This window comes from Protopterus annectens, chromosome 9.part0 (genome assembly GCF_019279795.1).
Source record: "Protopterus annectens isolate FY-2018-M chromosome 9.part0, PAN1.0, whole genome shotgun sequence".
Classification (NCBI taxonomy): domain Eukaryota; kingdom Metazoa; phylum Chordata; order Ceratodontiformes; family Protopteridae; genus Protopterus; species Protopterus annectens.
Window position 1 is genome coordinate 685,464,994 of NC_056743.1, and position 27,855 is coordinate 685,492,848.

The window sequence follows — 27,855 nt, forward strand, 5'->3', positions numbered from 1 at the left end:
CATTACATGTTGGCGACTCAGAAGTGGTCAACAATATTGGTGCCAAAGATTCAAGGTAACGTTATAGTGATGCACTTGACTCATATGTACGACCATCTAATATTAATAAAGTGGCGCCTAGTGTCAAACACTTTGTATTTGGAAAGTTAACAAATGTAAATGTGATAATAATGCAACTGTCTTTCTCTCTAATTTGAATACTAGCACTGAGGTTACCGAACAGGAAGTATTTATGCTTGAAGGGCTTGTTAATACTAATATGGCCTCTAATTTTAATAGTTCAGGGCAAGTGGCCCACTATCCCTTGGCCACCCCCCCCCCCCCAACAGCCAGATTCTGGGGCTCACTTAGAAGTGTTTGAATTGTAAACTGTTTGTTCATTGAATTGTGTAACTTCTAGGTCTGAATTTGCAGTACCTGACATGTTAAGCAATACGAACTTTCAAAATGGAATTATGGAGACAGACGCACAAAAATTTTGAAACTGACATTGACAGTCAAACCCCCCACACACACACACACACTTACAATTATTACTAATAGTAGAGGGGATATTAATATATACAACTTCAGAGATTGAAGTTAAATCTAATGTAGTGGAACTATTAGCTAGGGGTTTATCATTTGTACCAACTAAACCAGCTAATATGGTACAAACTATTTTGGATTTTAAGTAGTACATTAGAAAACTCAACTTGCAGGTTTTCTTCAAAGCTGAAAAGAAAACCGCATCCGAGTTCTATATCCCTAGTACCTTTAATCCACCAAGTCATCCACTCATAGCAAAATTTGAAAAAATATGCGAAACCAACTTCAGAAATTTATTAATGGGGAAATCCAATTTTAAAAGGAACACAGGGAGAGATGACTGGGTGGCCTTTAATGATTTTCAACAACTACTGATCAGAACACTAAAACCTGATAAAGGGGGAGGGCTGGTGACTATGGGCAATGATTTTTACATCCAAAAGATGATTAACTTTTTGGACACTGACACTTATACCCCAGTCAGTTTGAACAAATTCAATTTAGCCTACAAGAAAATTAAGGAGCACCTGAATGATTTGTTTATTGAACTAATAGACATGCCCTTGCTGAACTACTTAATGCTAGCCCCAAGAACACCAACTTTGTTTGGCGTGCCTAAAATACATAAATCCTTAGTTGATCCACCAGTGAGGACACTAGTTGATGCCCGTCAAAGTATAACATATCCTATAGCTAAAGTAGTGGACAATACATTGAAGAAACAACTTAAGAATGATGGCCAAATTTGTAAAGATTCTTGGTCCTATCTAAATTAAACGAACTCCCTTACCAGGAAGACTTCAATTTCCTAACCATCAACGTTAGAGAACTTTATACGTCTATACCACAAGAGGAAGGAATTGAATATGTAGTTTGTTTCCTTGGTAAGAAAGGGGTCCCCTTAGCAGAGATTAAATTGGTAAGCATTGTGCTTGACATTGCTTTAACAAACAAATACTTTTTGTTTGATAAACAACTTTATTTACAGAAAATTGGGGTGGCAATGGGGTCCCCATGTGGGGCCAGCTTTGCCAACACAGTTATGGCCCAATGGGAAAAGGAGCACATTCTTACGAAAGAACACTTAATGGATAGGATATTATTCTGTACGAGTCATTTGGATGACATGTTTGTCATCCATAAAGGCAGCAAGGATGAAGTCAAAAGTTTACTGAATATGTGAATCAGACCACTGAATTCTTGAAATTTACCTATACTTTCCATGAAGAGGTAATAACCTATTTGGGCAATGCACTCTTCAAGGATCGAACTCATAAAAGACTGTCTGTTAGAATCCATAGGAAGGATACTTTTTCAAATACATATCTACACTTTAGATCACACCCCCTTACATCACAAAAAAAAAAATCAGTAATCAAGGGCCAGTTAGTTCGGACTGCTAGGATGGTTACTGTGGAGAATGAATTCTTGAAGAAATGTGAAAAATAGGTAACATGTTTTTTTTCTAGGGGGTATCCTAGAGACCTTATTGTGGAAACCACCACTGATATCACACAGAAAAAGTCAAATAGTGTTTACACACCACTACTATGGGGGTTGGGGGGTATTTTCCCATAACATGGTTAACCCTGACATCAACCAAGTAAAAAAATAGGTCCAGTTTCCTTTATATTAACATTTAGCCCAGAAAGTGGGCAGATTTTAACTACAATAAAGAAGAACTGGAAACTGAGTAATAAAATCTGAACTGCGTGCATTAATAGGGTTAACTCTCTCTTTTACATTTATGAAAGGTAAGAACTTGAACTTTTTGCAAATAACACTAGATCTGTAAAGAACCCCGGTATGACTAAATACAAATCTTGTAATTATTGTAAATTCGATACAGGGTATACATTCTACATTAGAGACAAACGTTATGACACTACCTCTGGTAGATTTAATTGTAAATTCTACCTATTTATCTAAATGACAACTTATGCCCTGCTTTTTACATCGGGAAAACTGATCAAAAATTACAAGAGTGGGTATATTAACATCTATATTATATTAAAAAGGAGAAAACTGAAAATGCCCTAGCCAGTCACATTAAAGGGAACCCTACCCATAACTTTAGAGAATCACTGACCATATCTCAAAAGATTTAAGGGGTGGACCAAGATCTTTACTTTTAGAGAAAATGGAATTAATGTGGCAGATCCAGTTGGATGCTTGCCACTATCCTGGTATTAATGACTGCTGCTCTACACAGTGTTTTTTGAGACTTAAGAACCTGAACAGATAGTTTTGTGAAATTTAGTTAATGACGTAAACCCAAAACAGTAAAGAACGGAATGTAGGTATTTTATTTAAATTTTTTTTGGGGGGTGGGGGGCTTTAGTAGACCTTTGTAACTGAATCTTTTTAACTATTTAAAGCCCTTTTAGGGGTAATTACTACATTTTAGTTTTGTAACCAACATGTAGGAATATAAATGTTTTGATATGAATGTTTTTGATACAAAGTTTTACTGCAGTAAGTATGGTGTCTATTTCATCTATTTCGTTTTACTTTGTTTGCAAACTGCATATGCTATTTGCTTTGATGGCCTAGCCTAACCTATATTATAAAGTGTAAGGTCATATCACTATTAAATGGCACTTATGTAATGAAGCCAAGAGGAGTGAGAGGGGGAAGTGTATTTAAGAAGAACTTGAGTTGCTGTTAATTGTCTGAAGTCTAGTTACTACACTAAACGAAAAGTGCTTAACTCCATTTGTCATCAGTGTTCTTTTACTTTGGTTGGGCGGCCATGGTGGTGCAGCGGTTAGCATTGCTCCCTCACAGCAAGAGGTTCTCCGGTTCAATCCTCAGCTGGGGTGCCTTCTGTGCGGAGTCTGCATGTCCTACCTGTGGTCGCGTGGGTTTCCTCCGGGTGCTCCGGTTTCCTCCCACATCCCAAAGATATGCTGTAGGTAGATTGGACAAGCTAAATTGACCCTAGGTGTGTGTGCGCCTTCTGTGGAAGGTTGGGTACCAGGCTGGCAACTTGACACTGTAAAACTCCACTGCCAGTCATGAGTGGACAGGTGATCCACTGTGGCGACCCCTAACCGGGAAAAGCTGAAAGAAGAAGTTCTTTTACTTTGGTTATTTTAATAAAGAGCTGAAGAGCTTGGGAGTTGTCTTTTCCTGCTTTGGGGTTTGTATCCTTTCTGGATATAACATTGTAGCCAGCGCGGGGTATCACTTTTTCTGTCATCCCTTCCCTTGATACAAATTTTCATTTTTGCAGCCTCACTACGTTGTTTCCACTATCATTTACCCTTGAGCAGAGAGGCACCAGTACAACTGTTTTTATACAAACACACCCTTGAACTTCCTTGGATATATGGTGCACATGAAAGGTGCTCAAAAACATTCATACACCATCTGGATGTCAAATCTTTAGCAGAGTATGTCCTATACAACTACACACTACTGCAGTCTAATGATGAACTACAGACAATTAATGCCCTCAGGATACTTCTCTTTCTTCAGCCAAACAATGCCCTGTCAATGATCCCTGACAAGACAAAGTTGAGGTCTATAGCATGAGACAACAATGACCACAACTCTGTCAGCCACGGGATAAGGTTTCACTATTTTATATACTCCCCTTATCCCAATAGTATCAAGCTTTTATATTTTCACCTGAATGTGCTCCAAAACAAAGCTCAGATAAACCACAGTAGCTAGACAGCTGGCTGCTCAAGGTTAAAGTACAACTATGCACTTTTCTCCTATACCGCTTCAGTAACCACAGTTCCCTGTCAACTGAAACTTGCCAGGGGTTTGGACTTAAGAGCGTGGGGAAGAAAAATTGTGGAACTGCCTTATTTCAGGAATCCAGCATGCTATAAAGGTATAGCACTGCATCCCTTCCAGGCATCTTGCTGTCCTTCACAGCAGAAGATTGGCATTAATGAGTCCTCACTGTAACAAATGGTGAAGATGCAGTACAAGGGGACTGGAAGACCACTGCAGATTTACATCCCGAAGCAAATACATCCCCTTAGTTTTTTGCCATGTAACTGTGCTTTAACAAAGTGCAGTGCCTACAAGAGAGACCATCCCAATAATCTTTATTATAGATGGTTTCAAATGCTGCCACATTTAGTAGCAATATGGTCCAAAAGCTTCATCTTACATCTACGTGTAACCAGGTTAAATTACAGGTACTTATGGCAGTGAGTCAAGCAGTGCTCCTCTACCAAGTAGTACACTGTTTTGTAATTTTCTCATAATTTGGCAGCTGCACAAACACTTTAGTTCTTTAGGAAATGAGCATGAACTTTCATGATGACTTTCAGGACTGAAATACAAACTGGGCAAATGTCAAAGGAAATGGTGGGCTTAAGAGGCCAGGATGTATTCCTAGTGTGCAGCGGAACAAGATGTGAATCAGCATTACTATAGTACAAGTGTCCACAAAAGGATTTTCTGGAAAAAAAATTGCTGAATTGGGAGTACAAGGGATAAAGAGACAAATCTGCCAAGAAAGGACTCCAACCTCCCATTACCTTAACAGCTGCCCGCTTAGGTAGTCTAAACATGTTTTTCAGATTGGCAAACTGCATGTTGCAGCAAGACACAGTGATTATAGTGTAATGGCTGGTTAGTTTCCCCAAAAGGTAGGCCATCATACTCAAGTTTAAGGAATGCTAAAGAAAATAAAGACTTGGTGGAATCACTGAATATTGAAACTAGTGAAACAGGGAGCTGAAAAACAAAAAAATTGTTTTCTCTCACCTGTAATAAAGATCGTTTCTTGGCTTTAAGAAGTGCCTCCGAGAGACTAAAGTCAAAATGTTTCTCTTGTTCCACATCATTCACCAAAAAGTCATCACATGATAGGAAACGTTTACTCTTTTCACTCTGAAGAGAAAAAAAAAAACACGAAAACAAAAAGCAACAAAATTCATTTAGTAAACTCGTATTCTGCAGTCAGTAAGGTGAAATAACCCTGGGATCTTTAAGGTGGGGGAAAGAAAAAAGCTTAATGGCTCTCCTTAGCCTAAGAGATTAAGTGGTGATTCTCAAAAAAAAAAAAGTCACAGCACCATGGGATGCACAAGGCAAATCCCAAAACCAGTATTGCATCATGCCCAAATTATATGACTAAAGATACTAAAATTTATTCTACTGCAGGCAAGCAAACAAAGTACATTTTTTTTTAAAGTAAAAATGTATGCCCATCTGAATAAGTAGAAATGCAATTAACAAATGCCTATAAGTTCAGACTGGTAAACTACTTTTTTTCAGCTTTAAAACAATCACTAGCTAAAAGAAAATCAGTAAACTACCCCATAATGCTCTGCACATTGTGTCAGTTTTAGTTACAGATAGTGCATCCGAGTAAGACTATATGCCTCTATGGGAGCAGATAGTTTCAGCCCATCAGTGCAGCAAAACTGTTGCTTGCGAGATTCAATACCAGTGACAAGGAATAAAAAGTAGGTTGATTCAGGACTTTACTTTTTACCAGATGCTCCCTTCCTAAAGGAAAGGCAGCTACATGCTGCAGCAACTTACTGTCAGCTGTGGTGTTAGCAGCTGATCAGGACGAAAACAAATACCACTTCTACTACCAAAATATTAACAGTTCTAATGTGCTATGACTTTCTTTCAGGGATAAAAAAATAATCATTTTGGCCAAAGGAAAACAATCGTCCCTATCCTATCCATTGCCAAGTCTCCTCCTCAGAAGCATGGGACAGCTTTGGCCTGCATCAATCACATTACTGAAAGTTTAAGGTACTAATTCACCTAATCCGAGGTTGGGAGCCCTGGGTTGGATATTTAGTCTGGGATAAAGATTTGAATCTCAGACTACAAAGTTTAACATGAACTACTGGCATGATGTTTACAGGGGGGGAGGGGAGGGCTTTGTGGGGAACTGATACTTTGATAGCTGGCCTAGGTTTGCTATACATATATGCTGCCCTCTGTTTTCAATCTAGGTCTGTACTGGATGTGCCACAGGAATAGGAGAACTGCATGAATGAGACTTGTGCGCTGTCATTTGCCTTCTCTATTTTGGTGATAATGAAACTGCTTCTTTACTTTCTGGTTCAGAGTGATGACCCTACAAGAACCAGTATCTCTCAAAATGCAGGAGAAATCTCTCAAACTGGAACTCCTGCACTCAATAATTTAGACTATCGCGGTGGTGGTGCTGCGGTAGCGTTGTCGCCTCACAGTAAGATGCTGTCCGGTTCGATTCTCAGCTAGAGCGTCTTTTGCGTGGAGACATGCGTGAATGGGCGTCCCTTCATTGAAGGCTGTGCGTCAGAGCTGGTAACTCGGCACGTAAAAATCAACTACCAATCATTAGCGGACCGGAGTTCCGCTGTGGCGACCCTTAACCGGGAAAAGCCGAAAGACACAACAGTTGGAGTACAACGCAAAAAAGACGTAGATGAGGTAAGCCAACAAATATAAACATTGTAAATTTTAATAAGGAAGAATGACAAAACAGTGTTAAAAGTAAATTCTAGATATTTTGGGAGCAAAATAAACTTTTTTTTTTTTTTTTTTTTTAAAATCAAAGGGCTCATGTGATAAGGCGATAGATGCTTATGTCACCAACATAAGGAACAAAGCATAAGAATGTGTATTTGAGGATTTGGCTGAATCTCTAATAAGAAATAAAGCCAGCCTGTATATTTGGAAATCAGTTAAGGGGCAGACTACTAAGAGATGGTCTACCATTCCAAACATACTTGTGTTCAGCAACTGTATAGCTTGAAAGTATCTGAAAGAGAACAATAATACAAGAAACAGAACCGAAAAAAGCTAAAAACAGCAACAAAAAATTCTAAAGGCAACAGTACTGCATCCAAGATAATGGTTGGCAACAAATGAGCAGGCATAAACACCATGTGTAGTAGTGACTTCAAACATACAGCAAGCTGTAAAAATCAAATCAGTAGGTTACATGAATTTTTTTTTTTTAATGGAAAGGAAATACAGTAGCAAAATATTACTATAGCTGCAGTGCATCTTAAATGTTTGTGGTTACTGCTTAATTAAGCTCTGAATACAGTAATGCATTCAAAGATCAGGAGTGTCAGTGTGTTGTTATTCAAGCTACAGAAGAGCAAAAGTGAACTCTGGTCTAACAATCTGTGGATTAAAGGCAAAACAGTTATGTTTTAACAGGGGTAACTGTGTGGAATGCAACATTACTGAATCAACTTATAAAAATCAAGCTTAAACTGCATGCAGTACAATCAGCACGCAGTTTACTGTTTTACTCTGGACAAAGCTGAAGCTGCTGGAACATGTTTGGTTGAGGTGTGTGTATACAAAAAGTACAAGCCACCATTTCAGACAGGACTTTGCAAACTCATCCAAAACAGCAAAACTGGGTAGCTATGCCAGTTTAACTCTGGTTATGAAGAAAGGTCATGTTACTCAGGCAAAAAAATGAAACTTTGTAAGCCAAATTTTATAATCAAATGCAGTCAACTGCTACAGAAGACAAATATAAGCGACCTGATAGACAGCAGTGAGAAAGTACATCAGATGACTTCACAACACTGAAGGCTGCAGCCTACTTGAACATCCAAGTCTGATGGTAATGTGGTACAGGGGCAGTCAAATGCTATACACAGAGTGCAGAACTTGAAGAATATGTATTCAGAAACCATTGTAGCAAGACAATACAGTGTGGGAAATAAACACTTCATTACAAGTACATAAGCAGAAGTATGCTGATCTGAAGGGCTTAGGATGGCTACAGGCTGACTACCATATCCAGATGCTGCTGGAAGAAAAGTCGGATTCTGCACACGGTACCTGTTACACTCAAGTCTAAAGGAGTAACAAACTGAATGGGTCAATAACATGGTGACACTAGCAAAACAGGATCAAGTCAGAAACTGCACTCTTCCACCAGATCTTAACAAATGGATTCAAATGATCTACTTAAGCGGCCATTATGCCTAATGCCAGATTCTTATCTGACGCAAGGTAGGGACTTTGAAAAATCAAGTTGGATGAAAGCAGTTCCAAACACTGTACATGCGAGACACCCTCAGCTACCTCTATTAAACACCAGAAGTATATTAGCAAGTTGAAGTTAACAGAATTGAGGGACTAAGGAACAGCTGTTTAATCACTGATCTGATGACATTTAGTCAGGAACATAAGATGACCAATAAGGTTGCACAGCCGGACTGAAGTTGAAAGGCTTTAAATCCAGCAAAGTCAAATGTCAAGAAGCTGTCACCTTCCCAGCCAGATAAGGTTAATGAAAAAAAGAAGAGAGGCCACAGACAAATTCTGTCTTATGCAATTCTTATGAATTGTACCGTGCTGTCAATATTTATTTCTCCTTTGTCAAAGATGACCATGTATTTAGAAATTTTGTAGAGCATAATGTAACATGGTGATGTCAAACAGATTAAGTTTCAAGATATGGGGATTTGCAGTACAGTGGAAGGCTAACAAAATTAAATTACCCAGTGTGGAAATAAAACTTATAAAAAGTCAGTTTCCTGTATGTAAAAACAGTACTTACAATAAAACAAGATAAAGAGTGAATGTCAGAAAAGGGGCAGGGGGAAAAAGCAGAAAAGGAAAACATTGTGGGCATTTGCAATCATATGGCAAGATGAACTGGAAAAAAATGACCCAGTAATTTTGAATAAAAAGCTAAAGCATCCTGATATATTCAAAATAAGCAGTTCCCTTAATGATTATGTTGTGAACAAAACTATACACAATCGAAAATGCACTGAATTCTCAAACGGATGAAATAGTAAAGCTGTAAAAATGAAATAGAATGGTGGAGTAGGAGGCCACAAAAGACTGGCTGCATGAGGTTAACTGAACAAAGCAAACCAATGACTGATTACTTTTGTTTCACAGCCATTCTAGAAAAAAACCTGCAGCTGCAAATTAGTAAATGAACTGATGTGCCTCAGTGTGAAATACCAACAGACACTGTGCAACACGTTTAAGCTACTAATACCACCGAAAATAAAGCACCCTTGCCCTATTATTAAATGTGGCAACATGGCAAGGAGAGACTGATAGGAGGTATGAAAATGTATATGGAAAAATTACTGCGTCCAGACAAAATAAAGTAAATGTGTGATAATACATGCTTGGAAAAAGGCACACCTGAAATTTAAAGTGCTATATCCAGCAACTTTAAAGATTTTTCCCACCAAAGTGCACAGACTTTCTCCAAACAGCAGCAGCAGGTATTAGCGGAAATTAGAAGATTTAAAAGGAAGTGTGCTACTGAATAAACAAACTCTTAATTAGCTGAAGGAAAACCAGCACTGGCTCAATAGGTAAACACACAGGAGAGAGACTGAAGACTTTTCCCCACATCAACAAATACAAGACAGAAGGGATTGGTTATGCGCCACTTAAAAATGTTATACAAGAAACAGATATCAAAACCACAGACGGGAATAACTGGAAAAAGATGCTCTTCATGCAGAAGTCATAGAAATAAGCCAAGTACCAGAGAAAAAGTAACCATGAATGGGTGCTGTTTCTTTTCATGACACTAGCTAGAAAAACTATTTGCTAACATGATTTTTCTAGTAGCAGGTTCTCTCGCCTCTATTAATAACTGCTACACATCTTCAGAAAAAAAGGATGCCTAAAAGATATTAAAATTCTATAACCCAAACAATCATATGTAGTTTGGGGTAAGGATGTATGAAACACCCCTGGTCTTGTGTGAATAAATCCAGTCTGAGGAAGGTTGTGGCAAATGCTCATGGCCATTTCCAAAATAAGGAAATGGCCACAACTGCCTGGGCCAGAAGGGAGTCAATGGTCATCTTTGAGGAGTCTATCTTCAGAATGACCCTGGATATATTAGTGGAAAAGCTTACAGTACCACACCTAAGGAAAAGAAAATCTTTTCCAGGCCTTCTTGCATGGAGCCATGGAGCAGAATTTTCTCCAATGACTGTGAGCAAAGGTAAAACAATCCACTTGAAGTGTTTTGACAACTGGATCAAATCTTGGAAGACCCTCCAATTTAATTTCTACTTGTGAGGATCTGTCGCTGCCACACAATTTATTTTATGGCATATCCCAGGCTACCATGGCTAGTCTGCATGGTTCCATCCTACTTATGTACCACATCACTGTGTTGTCTGCAAACACTTGTAGAGGTCCCAGGGAATGACATGACTGATAAGAGTTGAGAGCATTTACAAGCCAACATCACTTATGTTTATTGTTTTGGACTGCCTTTTTGTTCCAAATATGTTGCTCTCCAAAGTCTGATGCATGTGTTCTGACCGACTGTGCTGGAGCAGGGAGAGAAAAATGGGAGACCTGGATTTTGAGGAAGTTAGTTATTACTAAATCTTCCTTTCCACAAATCCCAAAACCTTAAATGTCAGGGTATGTCGATGCTGGGGCCATAAACATTTCAGATACCAGTGAATTTTTCATGCGGAGACTTGCAAGAGGTATCATGACCATCACAGATGCCAAAAGAGCCAGAATCCTGAGGAACACCCTTGCTGTAATAGTAGTCAGAGTGGAAAAACTCGGATACATCTCCACACAGAGCTATTTTGTTTTCCTTGTGGAAGAACAGCTCTTAACTGAGGGGCCCAGGAGACACCACAGGAAAACAATCCTATGAGGAAGAATAAGTAAAGACTTCTGTATGTTCTCTTGCAATCGCAGCCTGTGTAGGATTACCCAAGTGAGACAGATATTGAGAAGATTACTACAAAGATAAGCAAGCCATTGAAATAAGAAAAAGTGTGAATGACTTGCAGTCTTGCAGGAGGCTATTGCAGTAGATGCATACACTTTGTGAATACACTGAGCAGTAGAAGGACCAAAGGGTAATGCAGAGAAAGTACAGCTGAGTACACTTACCGTAAATGTAGATGTTAGAGTGCATTCACTGTTGTTCCTTAGGCATAGGCCACTGCATTAATTTATGCTATAAGCACCATGGAAAGCCTATTCCACAGGGTATCACACCCCACTCAACCAGGGCTGCATCTACCTCTACAGCCTCTCTCAGAGGTGTTTTTACCAGGGACATCCTAGAAGCTGCTACCTGGAGTTCTGTACATACTTTCACCAAGCATTACCATCTGCCAATTTTCTCTAAATCCAGAGCTGGCTTTGCCACTGCAGTCTTGCAGGGCCTTTTAGCTGGTCCTAATGCTATCTAAATTCCTCCTCCCATCCTTAGCTTTGGGAATCTACCCAAATGTGATGACCGCAACAGTGAAACACGAAGAACATAGTACAGCTGTGTACACTTACCGTAAATGTGTATGTTACAGTGTATTCACTGTTGCAGTCCTGGTTACCCTCCCCTCCAGCCCCCTTTACTTCTTTTGGCTATACCTCTACTCTCCCTTTACTATGCTTAAAAGCTTTTTGGTGTATTTGCTTTTTTGTTGGAGGTATAACCTTGTATATTTACAGAATTAACTGCTTCCCATTAGGGGGGCAACTGACATCGGGGGCAAGAAAAACTGATGTAATGGTGTCAGCTGCATGTTTTATACCCCTGACGACAAGACGTCACGGAAGAAGAGACGGCAACTGAAGCAGGACCCAAGACTTTGTTAATCAGGCCGACTGAGGGCTACTGCAAGCAGATAACCCAAATGTGATGACAGCAACAGTGAAACACAAAGAACATCTCAATATGATCCATACGGACACAATCTTAAGCAGCATATGAAATCTGGATCTATAGGAATGGGATGACATACCTTTCAAATCTAAGGTCATTAGAAAACTCGCTAAAGTAACAAGTTGCGCAGTGACATTTTGGAGTTTGGCGCTATTACAAGGAGGTTCACGGAGAAATTATTCAAAACTGGTCTTCAAGAATCTTTTCACTGGCACCAGAAACATCCTTAAATAAAACATTCCTGCTAAGGAGGAGGAAAGTACAGTTGTGCAAAATCTTACCATAACTGTAGATGTTCTGCTTACTGTTACTGTATTCTTCACATAAGGGATTCCCTGCCAAGGGTAGCCCAACGTCTGGCCACTGTACACTTATTTATTTTCAGCAGAGACCCAGGGAGAAAAGCTCCATAGGGTTACATGAAAAGTACAGTTTTGTACCTACCATAAATGTAGATGTTCGAAGATCCACATTGCTGCAGTCCTTACATATGGGTAGTCCGCTGTCGGCCCGAATACCAAAGTATTAGGCTGACGTCGGTCATGGGCGCTCAGATCTGACATCAGAGCGTCAGGGTATTAAAGCGCACGACCGACGTCATATCCTCAGTCTTTTCTTGCCCCAGATGTCAGAAGGCCCTAAAAAGAAAGGCCACAGCCAAAAATAGAATACTTCCCAAAAGGCATGTACAAATAACAGCTACCACCCAAACCATACAACCATTCCAAACTACAGAGGGGAAGGAGGGAGGGTAAATTGGACTGCAGCAATGTGGATCTTCGAACATCTACATTTATAGTAGGTACAAAACTGTACTATGTTCTTCATCTCACATTGCTGCAGTCCTTACATATGGGTAGAATCCCAAAGCAGAGGTAAAGGGAGGCTGGCAAAATCATAAAGCATTGGGAGCTGCCAAAATGCCCTGTAAGATTGCAGTGGCAAATCCAGCCCTAGATTTGGAATAAAGAGGAAGGTGGTAATGTTTAGAAAAAGTATGCACTGAACTCCAAGTAGCTGCTTCCAAAATATCTTTAGTAGCTACTCCCCTTAAAAAAGCTGTAGAAGTGGCAGTAGCCCTAGTGGAGTGAGGTCTGATTCCAACCGGAATCTCCTTACCATGATGAGAATAACAAAAAGCAATGCAAAAGCCAATCCACTTAGAAATAGTTTGTTTTGAAACAGGTTTCCCCTGAGAACCCAAAGCAAAAGAAACAAACAACTGCTGAGACTGTCTGAACCCTTTAGTCCTGCTCAAATAATAACGCAACTGCCTGTGAATATCCAAAGTGTGCAAAATTTTCTCCCCTTTATTTTGGGGATCTGCATAAAAAGTAGGCAAATGAATTGATTGGTTCAAGGCCACATTTGAAACCACTTTAGGCATAAAAGTAGGTTAGTACGCAGAGATACCCTATCCTTATGAAAAATTAGGAAGGGTTCAACTGCCATAAGAGCCTGTAATTCAGAAACCCTTCTAGCAGACGTAATGGCCAACAAAAAAGCAGTCTTCCAAGACAAAACTTTAACTCAGCAGTAGCTGCAGGTTCAAAAGGAGGTAAAGTAAGTTTTTCCAACACAAAATTGAGATCCCAGGCAGGAGTAGGAGCTCTACGTGGGGGTCTTATGTTCTTTGCCCCTCTAAGAAATTGCTTAAACAAAGGATGAGAGAATAATGGAGGGTCACAGTCATAGTGAGCAGAAATGGCTGCAGCGTGAACTTTTATAGAGGAGAAAGACAAACCCTTGTCTAATAATTCTGTAAGATATTGGAGAAACACTTAAATCAGGCCTGGAAACATCAAAGCCCTTTGTTTTGCTCCAAATTAAAAATCTCCTCCATTTATCAGCATAAACTTTCCTTGTACTAGGCCTTCTGGCCTCCAAAATAACATTCAAAACTTGTTGTGGAAGCTGCGACCCTCCAGGTTCTAGAACAGAATATGCCAGGCTGTTAGATGCAGGGACTGAATCCTGACATTGAGGAAATGATTGCCCTCCTGTGACAAAAGGTGCGGAATCGAAGGCAAAGGCCATGGAGCCTCCCGTACTAAACTCCTCAGCAGAGGGTACCAGTGCTGTCGAGGCCAATCTGGAGCTTTTAGAATCATGGAGGGCTTGTCTTGTCTGACCTTCAAGAGTACCTTGGGGAGGAGAGGCAGAGGCGGAAAGGCATAGACGTGAAGATTGCTCCAACTGAATGATAGAGCATCCACTTTCCAAGCTGTGGGATGAAACATTTTTGTGCAAAACTTTGGCAACTGGAAATTCAGTGGAGAAGCGAACAGATCTATGTCTGGAGTTCCCCATATCACTGCCAATTTTCGAAATACATGAGGATCCAATTTCCACTCGTGGGGATCCACTATCTGTCTGCTCAAAACATCTGCTAAGGAGTTCTATGCTCCTGGTAGAAACCTTGCCTGAAGATTGAGGTGTAAACTGAGAGCAGTCTCCCACAAAATCATTGCTTGCCTGCAAAGAGGGTACGAATGGGTTCCCCCTTGCTTGTTGATGTACCACATGACAGTTGTGTTGTCTGTTTGAATCAACACTTGCCCTGGGTGAAGTAAATCCTTGAAAGCCATCAATGCAAATTGGACTGCTAACATCTCCTTCAAGTTGATATGTAAATGTTGAAGTCTGGCAGGCCACGTGTCTTGAACCCATTTTCCATTGAGGTGTGCTCCCCAAGCCTTGTCCGAGGCATCTGTCGTTAAAATCTGACTCGCCTCTGGTCGGGTCACAGAGTCTCCCTTGTTTAGGTGACATTCCTGAGCCCACCACAAAAATTCCTTTTGAATGCAAGGTATTATTTGAATGACAGTGTCCAGATCTTGGCAGTGTTGTGTCCATACATTTTTGAGATACCATTGTAGCTTCCTCATATGCAATTTGGCATTGGGAAGCACCAGAATACAAGATGCCATGAACCCCAAGGCTTGAAGGACTGTCCTTGCAGTCAGCCTGGACCGTAGAGACAATTGATGAAAGTAAAGAGTAAGGTTCTTTTGCTTGTCCGGGGTCAAAAAAGCCATCTGGGAAGCTGTATTCAGTCTCACACCCAGAAAGCACATTTCCTGAGAGGGTACTAGATTGGACTTTGTTTCGTTCACAGAATACCCTAGGCACCTTAACACTGCCATCACATACTGTAGATGATGAAGTTCGTACTTGTCTTGAGCAAGAATCAGGCAATCGTCCAAATAAGGATAAATTTGAATTCCTCTTAACCGTAAGAAGGCTATCACTGGAGCCAGAACCTTTGTGAACACCCTGGGCGCAGTAGATAAGCCAAAGGGCAATGCAGAGAACTGATAATGTAAAGTCCCAGCCCGAAAACGCAGGTACCTCCTGCAACTGGGCCTGATAGGAACATGAAGATAAGCCTCTTTGAGATCCAGAGTTACCATCCAGTGATCTTTGCCCAACAGAGGTAGAAGTTGTTGCAACGTGAACATTTTGAATTTTGGAATGTCCAGGTATGTGTTGAGGATAGATAAATCCAAAATCGGCCTCCAAGTGTTTCCTTTCTTTGGTACTAGAAACAGGCGAGAATAAAATCCTAGGCCCACTTCTGACAGAGGGACCTGCTGTATAGCCCCATTTGAAGAAGTAAAGAAATCTGCTTGTGAGCCTCTACCCTTTGCTGAGGAGGAACGTCTGGCATGCCTTTGAAAGGAGGCAATGTATGGAAATAAAACTTGTAGCCTCGGTCTATAATGTCCAACACCCATTTGTCCTGGGTGACTAAAAGCCAGTTTTGCTTGAAGAGTGCCAACTTTCCTCCCAAAGGAGCTGCCAGACAGGAAGAATCTGGCAGCTGAAAATGCAGGTCATTGGGCCTGTTTACGAAAGGACTGGCCCCTGCCCTCACCTGTAGATTGTGCAGGTGAACTCCATGTTCTAGGCCTGAAAGTACTCTGAGCTCTGCCCCTACCACGTCTAGATCTACCCCTAGACTGTGAATCAGAAGAAGGATAAGCCCATCCCTTAGTAGGCCAATTCCTGCTAAACTTAGGAGGCTGCACCTGCAAGAAATCTAACAGTCTGCATAGACTTAGCCTTGTCTTCCATTTTCTTCAAGACAGACTCCACAGGAGAACCAAACAAAACTTCAGACTGTAAAGGAGCATCCAAAATTCTAGTTTTAACATGCTCTGACAAATTCTGATCCTTAAGCCAGGCGTGCCTGCGAATAACTGAACCAGTGGCAGCCACCCTGGAAGAAGCCTGTAAAGCATCGAAACCACACTACAAAGAATGCTTACCCACCTGTTCAGAGGCATGTACCAAATCCTGTAATTCTTTACACTCTATGCCCTCTGCCAAAGCATCCACTTTAGATTTTAGTTGAGTAAGGAGAAAATTCTGATACTTCAACATATGAAACTGGCAATTCAAAGCCCTCATTGCTGAAGTGGAAGAGGTATACACCTTCTTACCCCATCTATCCAAAGCTCTAGCATCTTTATCCATAGGAACTGGATTCTTTACAACAGAAGCCCTGACACCCTTAGGTCCCTGGCTAATAGTTTCTGGGTCAGCCCTTGGACTCTTATACAGATATTTATGAGCCTCAGGTACCCTGTAATACCTGTCTGGCTTAACTGGCACAGGAGGCAGAGAGTCTGGATTAAGGGAAGCCTCGGAGAAAACGTCTTGAACAACATCCAAAACAGGAGGTATAGCCAAGGGCCTATGTTGTGGTAAAAACAAATTCCCTAAGCCTCTTTCGGGAATCTGAGAAATCCTGACCTTCCCATTTAAAATGCTCCCTCATAGCATGCAGGGTTTCTGAAAAAGAAAAATCCTCTGGAGGAGAAGCAGAAGGAGTGGAATCCTCTGCGTCTGAATCAGAATAAGGAGGAAAATCCTGAATGTCTTCAGCCGAAGACTCTGAGTAATCTGAAGCCTGCTCCAAACTTTCCACCTCTGGCTCCACCCTAGGCCTCTTATCAGAAGGGGGCATAGAACTTCTGATTAAAGAAATTAAATCTTCTGCCATTTTAAGCATGTGTTTTTTAGGCACAGAACCTGCAGAACTAGGACTGACACCCGTGGAAGGCAAACCAGGCCTGCCTTTGGAAGGAGCCTTAGAAACAGAAAGAGAAGGCCTAACCACCTTAGGCAAGGAAGGGAGAACAGCAACCTGAGAGGCCCCCTCAGCCTGACCTGACTCCTGAGAGGCCACATCTTGCAAAATTAAAGCCTCCCCCTGAGACTCAACTGAAACCTCGGCTGGATCCACAGATTCCACCGTAGTTTCTAAAGAACCGGCGTCCGGAACGGACGACTCATCCTGCCTGGACTTTAAAGATTTTTCTTTGCGCTTCTTCGCAGTAGCGGGCGTCGGAGGATCCGATGGCATATTATAATTACACCGCTTACCGAAGACAAGCCTAGCGCAATCTAACCTACGTTTAATGGTGCTGGTGCGCTTATTAAACCTAGCACAAAAGCGACACCCGACTACGTCGTGCTCAGGTCCCAAACAAGGAATACAAAGAGTGGTAATCCCTATGCGGTATCCGTTTCCCACAAGAAATACAATTATTCACTTTTTCTGACATCCGGAATTAACTGGGGCAAGAAAAAACAAAAATATTCCCCAACGGGGTACTTGGCCCAACTTGGTTTCGGTCTGAAACTCAGAATACGAAAATTTCAGAACGCCGAACGGCACTTGCAAACGCTGCTTCTGCATCGGACCATGCGGCAAAAAAGACTGAGGATATGACGTCGGTCATGCGCTTTAATACCCTGACGCTCTGATGTCAGATCTGAGCGCCCATGACAGACATCAGCCTAATACTTTGGTATTCGGGCCGACCGAGGACAGCGGACTACCCATATGTAAGGACTGCAGCAATGTGAGATGAAGAACATCAATATGAGAACAATTAAACATTTTACAATTTTCATTTATATAACAGTAGATGAAACCACATTAATTTAAAAAGCAAAATATAGTAGGTAACAAATACAGTACAGATGATTTGGAATGAAACAGAGGATATAGTAAGTATGGGGCATGAGGGAATGGGAAGAAAGAGAGGAGAGTAAGCAAAGGAAAACAGATGGATGGTAAAGAATTTTAGTTGCTTCAGGTCAGCACTGCTAGTAGTTGGGAGGTAGTAATGAGAATTACTTAGCTTTGTAGACAGTAAAATTGAGCAACAGAGGTTAGAAAGGGAGAGTAAGTGAGAATAAAATGAGAATAGGTTGGATTTAGTATGAAAGTTGGTTGAGAAGTAGGCTGTGAATTGGAAATGTTTACTTTAATGAGATAATTGTTTGTTTAATTGGTTAATGAAATGTAATTAATGGTAGAGTATAAAAGGTAGAATCTTTTTGTAGTTTATTCCTTGAAGGTGGTAACACCGAGGCGGTAGAATAAATTATTTCTGTTTTTTACTACGTGGTCTTCATTTATTCTGCTAAGCAGTAAAGAAAGCATTTTGGATTCCAGTTGTGGGTCGAATAATTGGAGAAGGTGAAGGTTGTGTGGTTTAAATACGTCTTCAGATCCAAATGTGGATGTTGCTCATCCTTTTCGTGGAGGACTGGGCCCACAGGTGGGCTCTCAAAGAACTATGGAACGTTACTTAAATAACTCTGCACATGTGGCTGGACATGTTTTGGAAAATCGTCCAGCAAGTCAAGGTATTGGTTACCTCTGATTTGTTTGTTAATGAGAGAGCCAAGAGAGTGAGTAATCCCTTTTGTTTCTGTGGGGCATATGCTAAATGTGATCCCCTCTGAGAAAAGGGAAATGTGAAAAATTTGAAAGACTACTTGAAAAAGAAACCAGAACATATTTAAATATACTGGGTTTGCAATGCTACACAGACTTGGACATTACACCCAGAGGTCTGTGCTTTATTAAAAATCCAAGTACACCTTTTAATTTAAATTGCCCAGTGGAAAAAATTTAGGGAACGTTGGTTGAGAGCCTCACATAAATGTGTGGTAGAATGGCTACATTTACTGCTAGAAAGAGACCAAGTGAAACATAACAGTTTGAAACAGGAATTAGCTTCACTTTCTCAGACCTTAAGTAGTTCTCTAGCTGTACAAAATATTAATAATCCCTTGGAAAAAGTAAAGAAGTTGCTTGCTTTGGACATTATTGAACATAAAAAAAAAATAAACTGACGAGATATTAATGATTACAAAGCAAGGAGTGCTTTTGTGCCCCATACCAATCGGAAGCCAAGAAAACAGCAACGTCAGCGTGCGAGTTTTAAAAAGACTGCTTCCACTTCATTTGCATCTTCAGAGGTAGCCAGTTACTATGGGACAGACTAGAATGAGGAATTACCCGATTTACCCCAGCCACGGAGGCCAGAGGAGCATCAGTGGACTTAAGATGAGGGGGAGCAGCACCAGTAGCGGAAGGGGCAGAAACGGAAGGGTGGAATAACGGCTACAATTCAGATGGAGGATAAAAATTGACTTCAAACACGGCAACGGTGTAGGAAAATATTATGAGATTCAGATGTTAAGGTATGTACTGAATCTAATTTAGTGTTAAACCTATCTAGATGTAGTTTAACACAAGAAAACTATTTTGAACCTTGGACTGAAATTTGTGCCCACGGTAATACCGAGAGGCCATGTAGTTAAACAGGAAATGTTCAAGTTTATTTGCAAATTGTATTTAAGATATCACTTTTCTATGCATTTGAATAAGATCAATGTATGTGGTGATAACGTGTCATTACTTAACAGTGATTCAGATTTAGAAGTTATGTACCTACCATAACGTTCCATGTTAGTTGTCTTCTCTCGCCTTCTTTCTTGCTGGATGGGTTCGGAGCCGATCCTCGGCTCCGACTCGGCACTTGCTTTAGCTCGAGAACTCTTTTTACCAGCTCGAGGCAACCCTATATCCCATGATGCAAGGCGGAACTACCTCAGATCTCGTTTGGCAGCTAACTTACCCTGCTAAAGATTATCCTAACAGAATTAGGAACAATGGTTCCTAAAAGAAGTCCTCATAACAATGATCCGGAGGAAAGGAACTCTTCAAGATCTGTCCAGGCCAGGGGGAAGGAGGGAGGGACGCAAGAAAGAAGGCGAGAGAAGACAACTAACATGGAACGTTATGGTAGGTACATAACTTCTAAATGTTAAGTTGTCAATCTCGCCTTCATTCTTGCTGGATGGGACCGCGTCCCTAGCACCTGTATCCCGGGTGGCTCAATGGAACAGACTCTTGAGAACTGTGGAACCAAAACTGGCCCGATCTCTGGAGGCCAAATCCAACTTGTAATGAGAGACAAAGGTATGAGGCGTGGCCCAAGTAGCTGCTGCACAAATGGTATCAATGGGTAGTCTATCCTGAAAGGCTGTAGAAGTGGATAGACTCCTGGTCGAGTGTGCTTTTGGCTTAGAAGATAGTTGTTTGCCTCTGATAGAGTACACATAGGAAATGGTGGAAGTCAACCATCTGGATAAGGTCACTTTAGAAACTGGAAGACCTAACCTGTTTTCTGCATAGGAGACAAACAATTGGTCCGATTTTCTAATTTGTTTAGTTCTATGCAAGTAGTATCTGAGCTGACGATGGACATCCAAAAAATGCAGTTTCTGTTCAGCTCTGTCAGAATAGTTAGGGAAAAAGACTGGTAGATCTATAGATTGGTTAATATTGGTTTGAGATACAACCTTGGGGAGAAAGGAAGGGTTAGTTCTTAACGAAACCCTGTCCTTATGAAAAACCAAATAAGGTGAACGAATACAGAGAGCTTGAATCTCTGAAACCCTTCTTGCAGAAGTGACAGCCAGTAAAAATCTAGTTTTCCAGGTCAATAACTTCAAAGAACATGAAGCAGACGGTTCGAAAGGAGGTAGTATCAAGGATGTCAACATTAAGTTTAGATCCCATTGCGGAGGAGGATGCTTTATAGGTGGTTTTAGGAGAAAAACTCCTCTCAAAAAGGCCTTGCATAATCTATGAGACAATGTTATTGTCATGCAAGCCACATGATACTTGGAAATAGCAGCCAGTTGTACTTTGACTGTAGATGACGAGGATCCTGAATGAAAAACCTCCGCCAGGAAATCTAAAACAGAATGTAAGGGAGCAGTAAAAGGATCAATATTTCTGGAGTTTGCCCAAATCGAAAAACGTCGCCACTTGCTAGCATAAATAGTCCTAGTGGACGACTTCAAAGAAGACACTAAAATGTCTCTGAGTCAGAAATCATTGGTAGCCTGGCTAGGGAAGGAAGTGGAGCAACCAAGCAGTGAGGTTGAGAGAATGAATGGCCCGGTGCTGCTGACCCGATTGGTGGATCAAAAGATCCGGAACTGGGTCCAGATGCCAGGGCTGCACCAGAAGGTGACGATACAGAGACGGAAACCAAATTTGTCGAGGCCAATATGGAGCAATGAGGATCAATTTGGCTCTCAAAACGGTGGCTTTCTGAATGACTTGTGGAATCAATGGAAAGGGAGGAAAAGCATAAAGAAGTCCCCGAGGCCAATCCTGGGTTAGAGAGTCTCTCAGGGGTTGGCCTGGAAGGGGAAATAGAGTGAAATAGTCTGGGCACTTGTTGTTTTGAGGTGTAGCGAAAAGATCGCAACAAGGAGTGCCCCACTTCAGAAAAATCTGATCCACTACAGAATGATTGAGAGACCACTCGTGAGGCATCAGAATAGATCTGCTCAGCCTCTCCGCCAATAGGTTAGACCTGCCGGGGATGTGCGTTGCTATCAGAAACCGCTGAGAAGAGATCGCCCATTGCCAAAGTCTGAGAGCTTCTCGACATAACGGATAGGACCTGGTTCCGCCCTGCTTGTTGATGTACCAGACCACGGACATGTTGTCCGTTTGTACTGCAATAGTCCCCGTGGGAAGAAAGTCGTCGAGGGCTTGCAACGTTAAAAGCACTGCTCTCATCTCCAGGACATTTATGTGCAGATGGTATTCTATGGGTTGCCACGTCCCGTGGACCATCCTGCCCTGATAATGCCCCCCCCCACCCGATCAGAGAGGCATCCGTAGTGACTGTGGCAACTGGAGGAGGGGAATAAAGGGTCGGCCCTGATGAAGAAGAGGGAAGATATCCACCAGTCCAGATGAGCCCTGCGACTGTGTGACTAAGATTTCGTGTCTCATCGGAAGATTGTGGTACGACCACTGCGTGAATAACATCCACTGCAGGAGACGCATGTGGAAGTGAGCCAGTGGTAGAAGAACAATGGCCGCAGCCATTAGACCTAGAACTTTCAGGACAAACCTGGCTTTGATCTTGTTGCTTTGTAACAGAAGCCGAACAAATTTTTGGATGTCCAGAATTCTTTGATCTGTTAGTCTGGCTAACATTTTGACGGTGTTTAATTCTGCCTATAAAGGTGATAGATTGGCAAGGCAGGAGAGAAGATTTCACGACATTTACTGAAATTCCCAGTTTCCTGCAAAGCTGTAGGGTGTAGTCTCTGGACTGAAGAAGCTGACACTTGGTGGTGGCGGAGAGGAGCCAGTCGTCCAAATAAGGAAACACCTGGAATCCTAGACGTCTCAGGTGAGCTGTGACCACTGCCATGCATTTGGTGAACACTCTGGGGGCTGAAGTGAGGCCAAAGGGCAGGGCTCTGAATTGGTAATGACTGGTCCCTAGCCGAAAGCGGAGAAACCTTCTGGAGCGTCTGTGAATCTTTATGTGATAGTACGCATCCTGAAGGTCTATAGAGCACATCCAGTTGTCCTTGCCCAGAAAAGGCAGAATGGACTGAAGCGTGACCATCCGGAATCTTGCCTTCTTGACAAATCTGTTTAGATTGCTCAGGTCTAATATTGGTCTCCAATCTCCCGTCCTTTTGGGGACCAAAAGAATCTTGAGTAGAAGCCGGATCCTACTTGGTCTGCCGGCACTGTCTGGATGGCTCTTTTTTCTAGGAGTTTTGAAACCTCCTGTTTTGCCAAATCCCTTTGACCGGGTGAGAAGTCTGGAAGGGATTGTAGAGGTACGGGAAACCTTTCGAAGGGGATTTTGTAACCCTCGGATATGATCGACTGTACCCACATCTCTTGAGATAGGGATTGCCAGGCTACTGGGTACAGCGAAATCCTTCCCCCGACTGCCTCCAAGGGTGGACAGTCAGGCAACACCTCAGGGATGCTGAAAGGGCTTCTCAGGAAGAGACTCCCTGTTGCCCTGGTTCTGAGGACCCCTGCCTCTAGGGCGTCTATTATTGTTACCCCCTCTGCCTCTGGGGGTAAACTGACCACGTGTGTCCGGTGTAGCTCCTTGGGCTTTACGGAACCACATCTTCCCCCCTTCTGACCCTTGGGATATGGTCTAGAAGGAGTGGAAAATTGGACTCCAACGGCAGAGAGTTTTACCGTCCTGCTCACACCTGGTCAAGGTATCCTTCACCTGAGGTCCGAACAAAGCCGAACCATCAAAGGGGGTATTAGTGAAGGACGCCTTAAAGGGGTCCGCAAAATTACACAGCCGCATCCAGGCTTGGCGTCTAAGAGCAACTCCTGTGCCTGCGGCCCTGCTCGCTCCATCGGCCGCATAAGATATGAGCCGCATGGAGGAGTTAGATATGGAATTCAGGATAGCAAGCTGTGGGGCAATCTTTTCCTGAGCCCCAGCAGCAGAAGGATCCTGGACTACTTCACCCAGTTCCTTGAGAATATCTCGTTGAAGCCTGGTGAAGTGACAAAGGTAATTCAGCGAACGCATGGCAAAGGTCGCTGAAGAAAACATCCGCTCTCCATACCTGTCCATGGTCCTAGAATCCTTGTTAGGAGGATGGACAGGTACTGAAGGATCCGCCAGTTCCTTCTTAGTGGCCGCCACCACCATAGCATCCACAGAGACACCTTTGGAAAGGAACTGTTTATCCGAAGGGGCCGTAATGAACTTGGATGGTCTTCTGGGGACAGGTTCCACAGAATCTGGAGCCCACGCCTTCCGAGCCACTACCTGCATAAGTGGGTCGAACGGCGGAGACACCCAGGAGGTGGAGGGTCGGGATCCAAAAGCCTCCAGGTATACCGACTCATCCTCGGAGGGGTCAATGGAGGGCCAATTCCCCCTCTGGTTGAGGAGCTCAAGGATGTCTGAAAAGGAGACATCCTCAGAGGGGGACCGTGGAACCCTCCGACTCATCTAAGTCGGTATCCGGTGTAGTAGACTCAGGGGAGTCTGTGTGTTTCCTCTTACACGTCCTCTTCCGAGGGGGTTCCCCTGCAGGATCAGGAGAAACCTCGGAAGAGGAGGAAATTCCCAGTGGGGAAACCTGGGGCGATGGATCCCTGGGCCTGTGAGCAAGAGGCTGGCAAGAGGCATCTGCAGGCACTGATGAGGGAGGAGCTAGAGGGATGGACCGTTGACCAGGCTCAGAGGCCAGGACACTCCTCATCACCTCAAAGGCTCCTCTCCCCGGGAGGCCGGAACATCCCCGCTCCGAAGAGACAGGAATGGTCGGCTCCAAAGAGAGAGAAGGCTCCGAGGCAGATGTCGGCACCGAGCTTACCAAAGCCAAAGCCCCGAGAGGGAGAGCGGGGTCGGACAAGGGTCCGATGCCACTAGCCCCCTCGGAGCAGACAGTGGAAACCCGACGACCGGATCCCTCCAAGGAAGGTCTCAAGGAGGAGATCGGAGCCGAGGACGACGGAGCCAAATGATGTATCGGCTCCGGCATCGAAACAGTCGCTGTCCCGAGAAGCTCCGGCTCCGAACTCTGGTGTGGAGTCGGAGGAGGAAGTTCAAGGATTGGGGCTATAGCCGAAGTCTGTTGAGACGGGCTATGGAGCATTTGGGCCAGTGCCTGAGACTTCAACAGCCTGCTTACCACCCCCCTCCAAGTCGTGGTCAGACAGCCTGGAAGATCTCGAATATCGGCTCCGATGGCTCCGCTCCGACAAAAGAGGAGATCCCGGAGCCGAGTGGATACTCAGTATCGAAGGGGACCGAGATCTCTTACGGGTCGAAACCATCGGAGCCGAAGTCCCTTGAACTCCAGATGGAGCAGAGGATATCTCGGCTCCGATGCTGGATAAAGTGTCGGCTCCAGCCGGAGCCGACAAGGCCACAGTAGTCAGGGTATCGGAGCCGGCCGGCACCGAACCCACTACTTGAACAGAAGATGTATCGACTCCAGCCGGAGCCGATGTCGGCTCCGACGGAGCCGGAGCCACCGGAGGAGGCTTGGACACTGTAGCCTGAGCCTTCGGTGGCTTATGAGGTTTTCCTGACCCTGATTTAGGAGGAGAACCTTCTGGCTTAAGTAAGCCTCGGAGGATGAGCTTATTCCTCCTTTCCTGCAGGACTCTCTGGCTAAAAGCATGACACAATGCACAGGAATCCTGCAGGTGCAAAGGCCCCAGGCAATAAACACAAGAAGTGTGACAGTCTGTCAGAGACATTTTCTGACAGCACTGGTCACACTTCTTGAAGCCTGAGACCTTGCCTTCTTTTGACATCCTAGAAGGAAGAAACACAAACAATCCCAACAAACACACAAATTAATCCCTTACACAAACACACAGGAAGGGAATAACCAAAGGGGAACTAGGCCTGACTAAACAACTTCAGATTAAAAGTTATATAAAAAGTTTGAAAGGAAGGGAATAGGGTGGGCTGTAACTAAGTACAGACTAAACTAACACTAACAGGGAAAAAATAAACCCCTAACTACACTTTTCTTATTTCACTAAGAAAAAACTTACCTCAGCTGGCAAAGGAGACCTCTTTCGCTAAGCGGCAAACGAGATCTGAGGTAGTTCCGCCTTGCATCATGGGATATAGGGTTGCCTCGAGCTGGTAAAAGGAGTTCTCGAGCTAAAGCAAGTGCCGAGTCGGAGCCGAGGATCGGCTCCGAACCCATCCAGCAAGAATGAAGGCGAGATTGACAACTTAACATGTTATTTTTTTTCTTGCTGTGAAGATGAGGGGGAATTTTTGGCTAATGAAAGTGAAAATGAGGTGGAAACTCTGAATGCATAATGTAAAATAAATGTGTCCACCATTCCAACTATAAGCAAATATATTTCCCCTTTTGATAATGCCCATATATCACACTTTAGTTCAATGATAGGTTTTGGGGAGGAAGGTATTTGTGACAAGGTGTTAAAAGATAAACAAAATAAGTTACAATCTGACTTTAAAAGAATGGCAGGCATTGAAAACATTACGAAACAGAAATGATTTAATAAAACCAGCGGACAAGGGAAATAAGATAGTGATTATAAATGTACTACAGTATCACAGGATGCGTATGGAACATTTAGATAATGCTGAGGTATATGTGAAATGTGAAGAAAATATGAACGCGCTATGATTAATTATGAAAAAATATTGGACAAGAGTGCAAGGTTAGGTTATATTACTGAGAAAGATGTAAAAGATAAACTGTTTAATAGGAACAGTGAAAAAGCTGTTTTCTTTTGCTTGCCTAAAGTACCTAAAAGTTTAAAGATCCCACCTCCCCCCCAGGAAGACCTATAATTTCGACTTGTAAATACTTCTTGCATAACATTGGTTTGGTGTTAAAGTTTTATTGCCCTATGTTCAAAAATCACCACTATATATACAGGACAGTTTCGATTTTCTGATGAAAAATTCCCCTATAGTATGGGATAGAAGAAATATTGCTTTGTCCTGGATGTCAACAGCTTATATACAAGTATTAAGCATAAGGATGAAATAGATGCTATTTTTTAGGGGATAGTCCCTTTTCAAACTTTATTTCAGATATGGTAGATTTTTGCTTGAAAATTTTTTTATTTTGACAATGTATTGTATAGGCAAAAACAAGGTTTGGCCATGGGGCCAGCATTTGCCCCCATGTACGCTAATCTTTTTATGGCTTTCTTTGAAATTCTTCTTCTTGCGGCTTTTCCTGGTTAGGAGTCGCCACAGCGGATCACCTGTCCGCTCATGATTGGCAATGGAGTTTTATGGTGTCGAGTTGCCAGCCCGGCACCCAACCTTCTACAGAAGGCACACACATGCACACACACCTAGGGCCAATTTAGAGTGTCCAATCCACCTACTGCACTGTCTTTGGGACGTGGGAGGAAACCGGAGCACCCGGAGGAAACCTACACGACCACAGGGAGGACATGCAGACTCTGCACAGAAAGCACCCCAGCCGAGAATCGAACCGGAGAACCTCTTGCTGTAAGGCGGCAACACTAACCACTGCACCACTGTGGCCGCCCTATGGCTTTCTTTGAAATTATTTTATTTAAATTAGATTTTATGAAGAAATGTTAATTTTTATTTCTGTTACATAGACAATTTAATATTTGTATGTGAAAATGGCTGGGATGAAGTACAAGGTTTTATAACATAACTACATAAAAATCCATTTGGTTTAGCTTTTGATGGTTTGCAGACTGGTAAAGTTATATATCTGGGTCTTGTGTTAGAAGGGAAAGAGAATGGTAAAATCATGACAAATATTCAGACAATTTGTGGATGATAGTCAGTACCTTGAAGCCACCAGTTTCCATCTACCCCATGTTCTGAAAGCTCTACCCTACGGGGAAGTGTTACAAATTTTGAAATTATGCAATAATAAAGTCTTGTTTGCACAAGAAATGAACGAAACCATAAAAATGTTTTTAGCAAGAGGTTATGATACTAATGATATACAAGAAGCCCAGAGTAAAATATGGAATGAACTAAGATGAATAAAGAAAGGGGGAGTAACAGTTTAATTTTTAC

General features: G+C 42.5%; 1 protein-coding gene across 1 annotated transcript in view; it reads right to left on the bottom strand.

Annotated features, from left to right (window-relative positions):
- MDC1 (mediator of DNA damage checkpoint 1) overlaps nt 1-27,855 on the bottom strand; it is a 1,303,504-nt gene that overhangs the window by 165,921 nt on the left and 1,109,728 nt on the right. Inside the window, exon 14 of the mRNA XM_044083294.1 lies at nt 5,260-5,385. Within this exon, the coding sequence (XP_043939229.1) occupies nt 5,260-5,385 (126 nt within the window). The remainder of the gene's footprint in view (nt 1-5,259; nt 5,386-27,855) is intronic.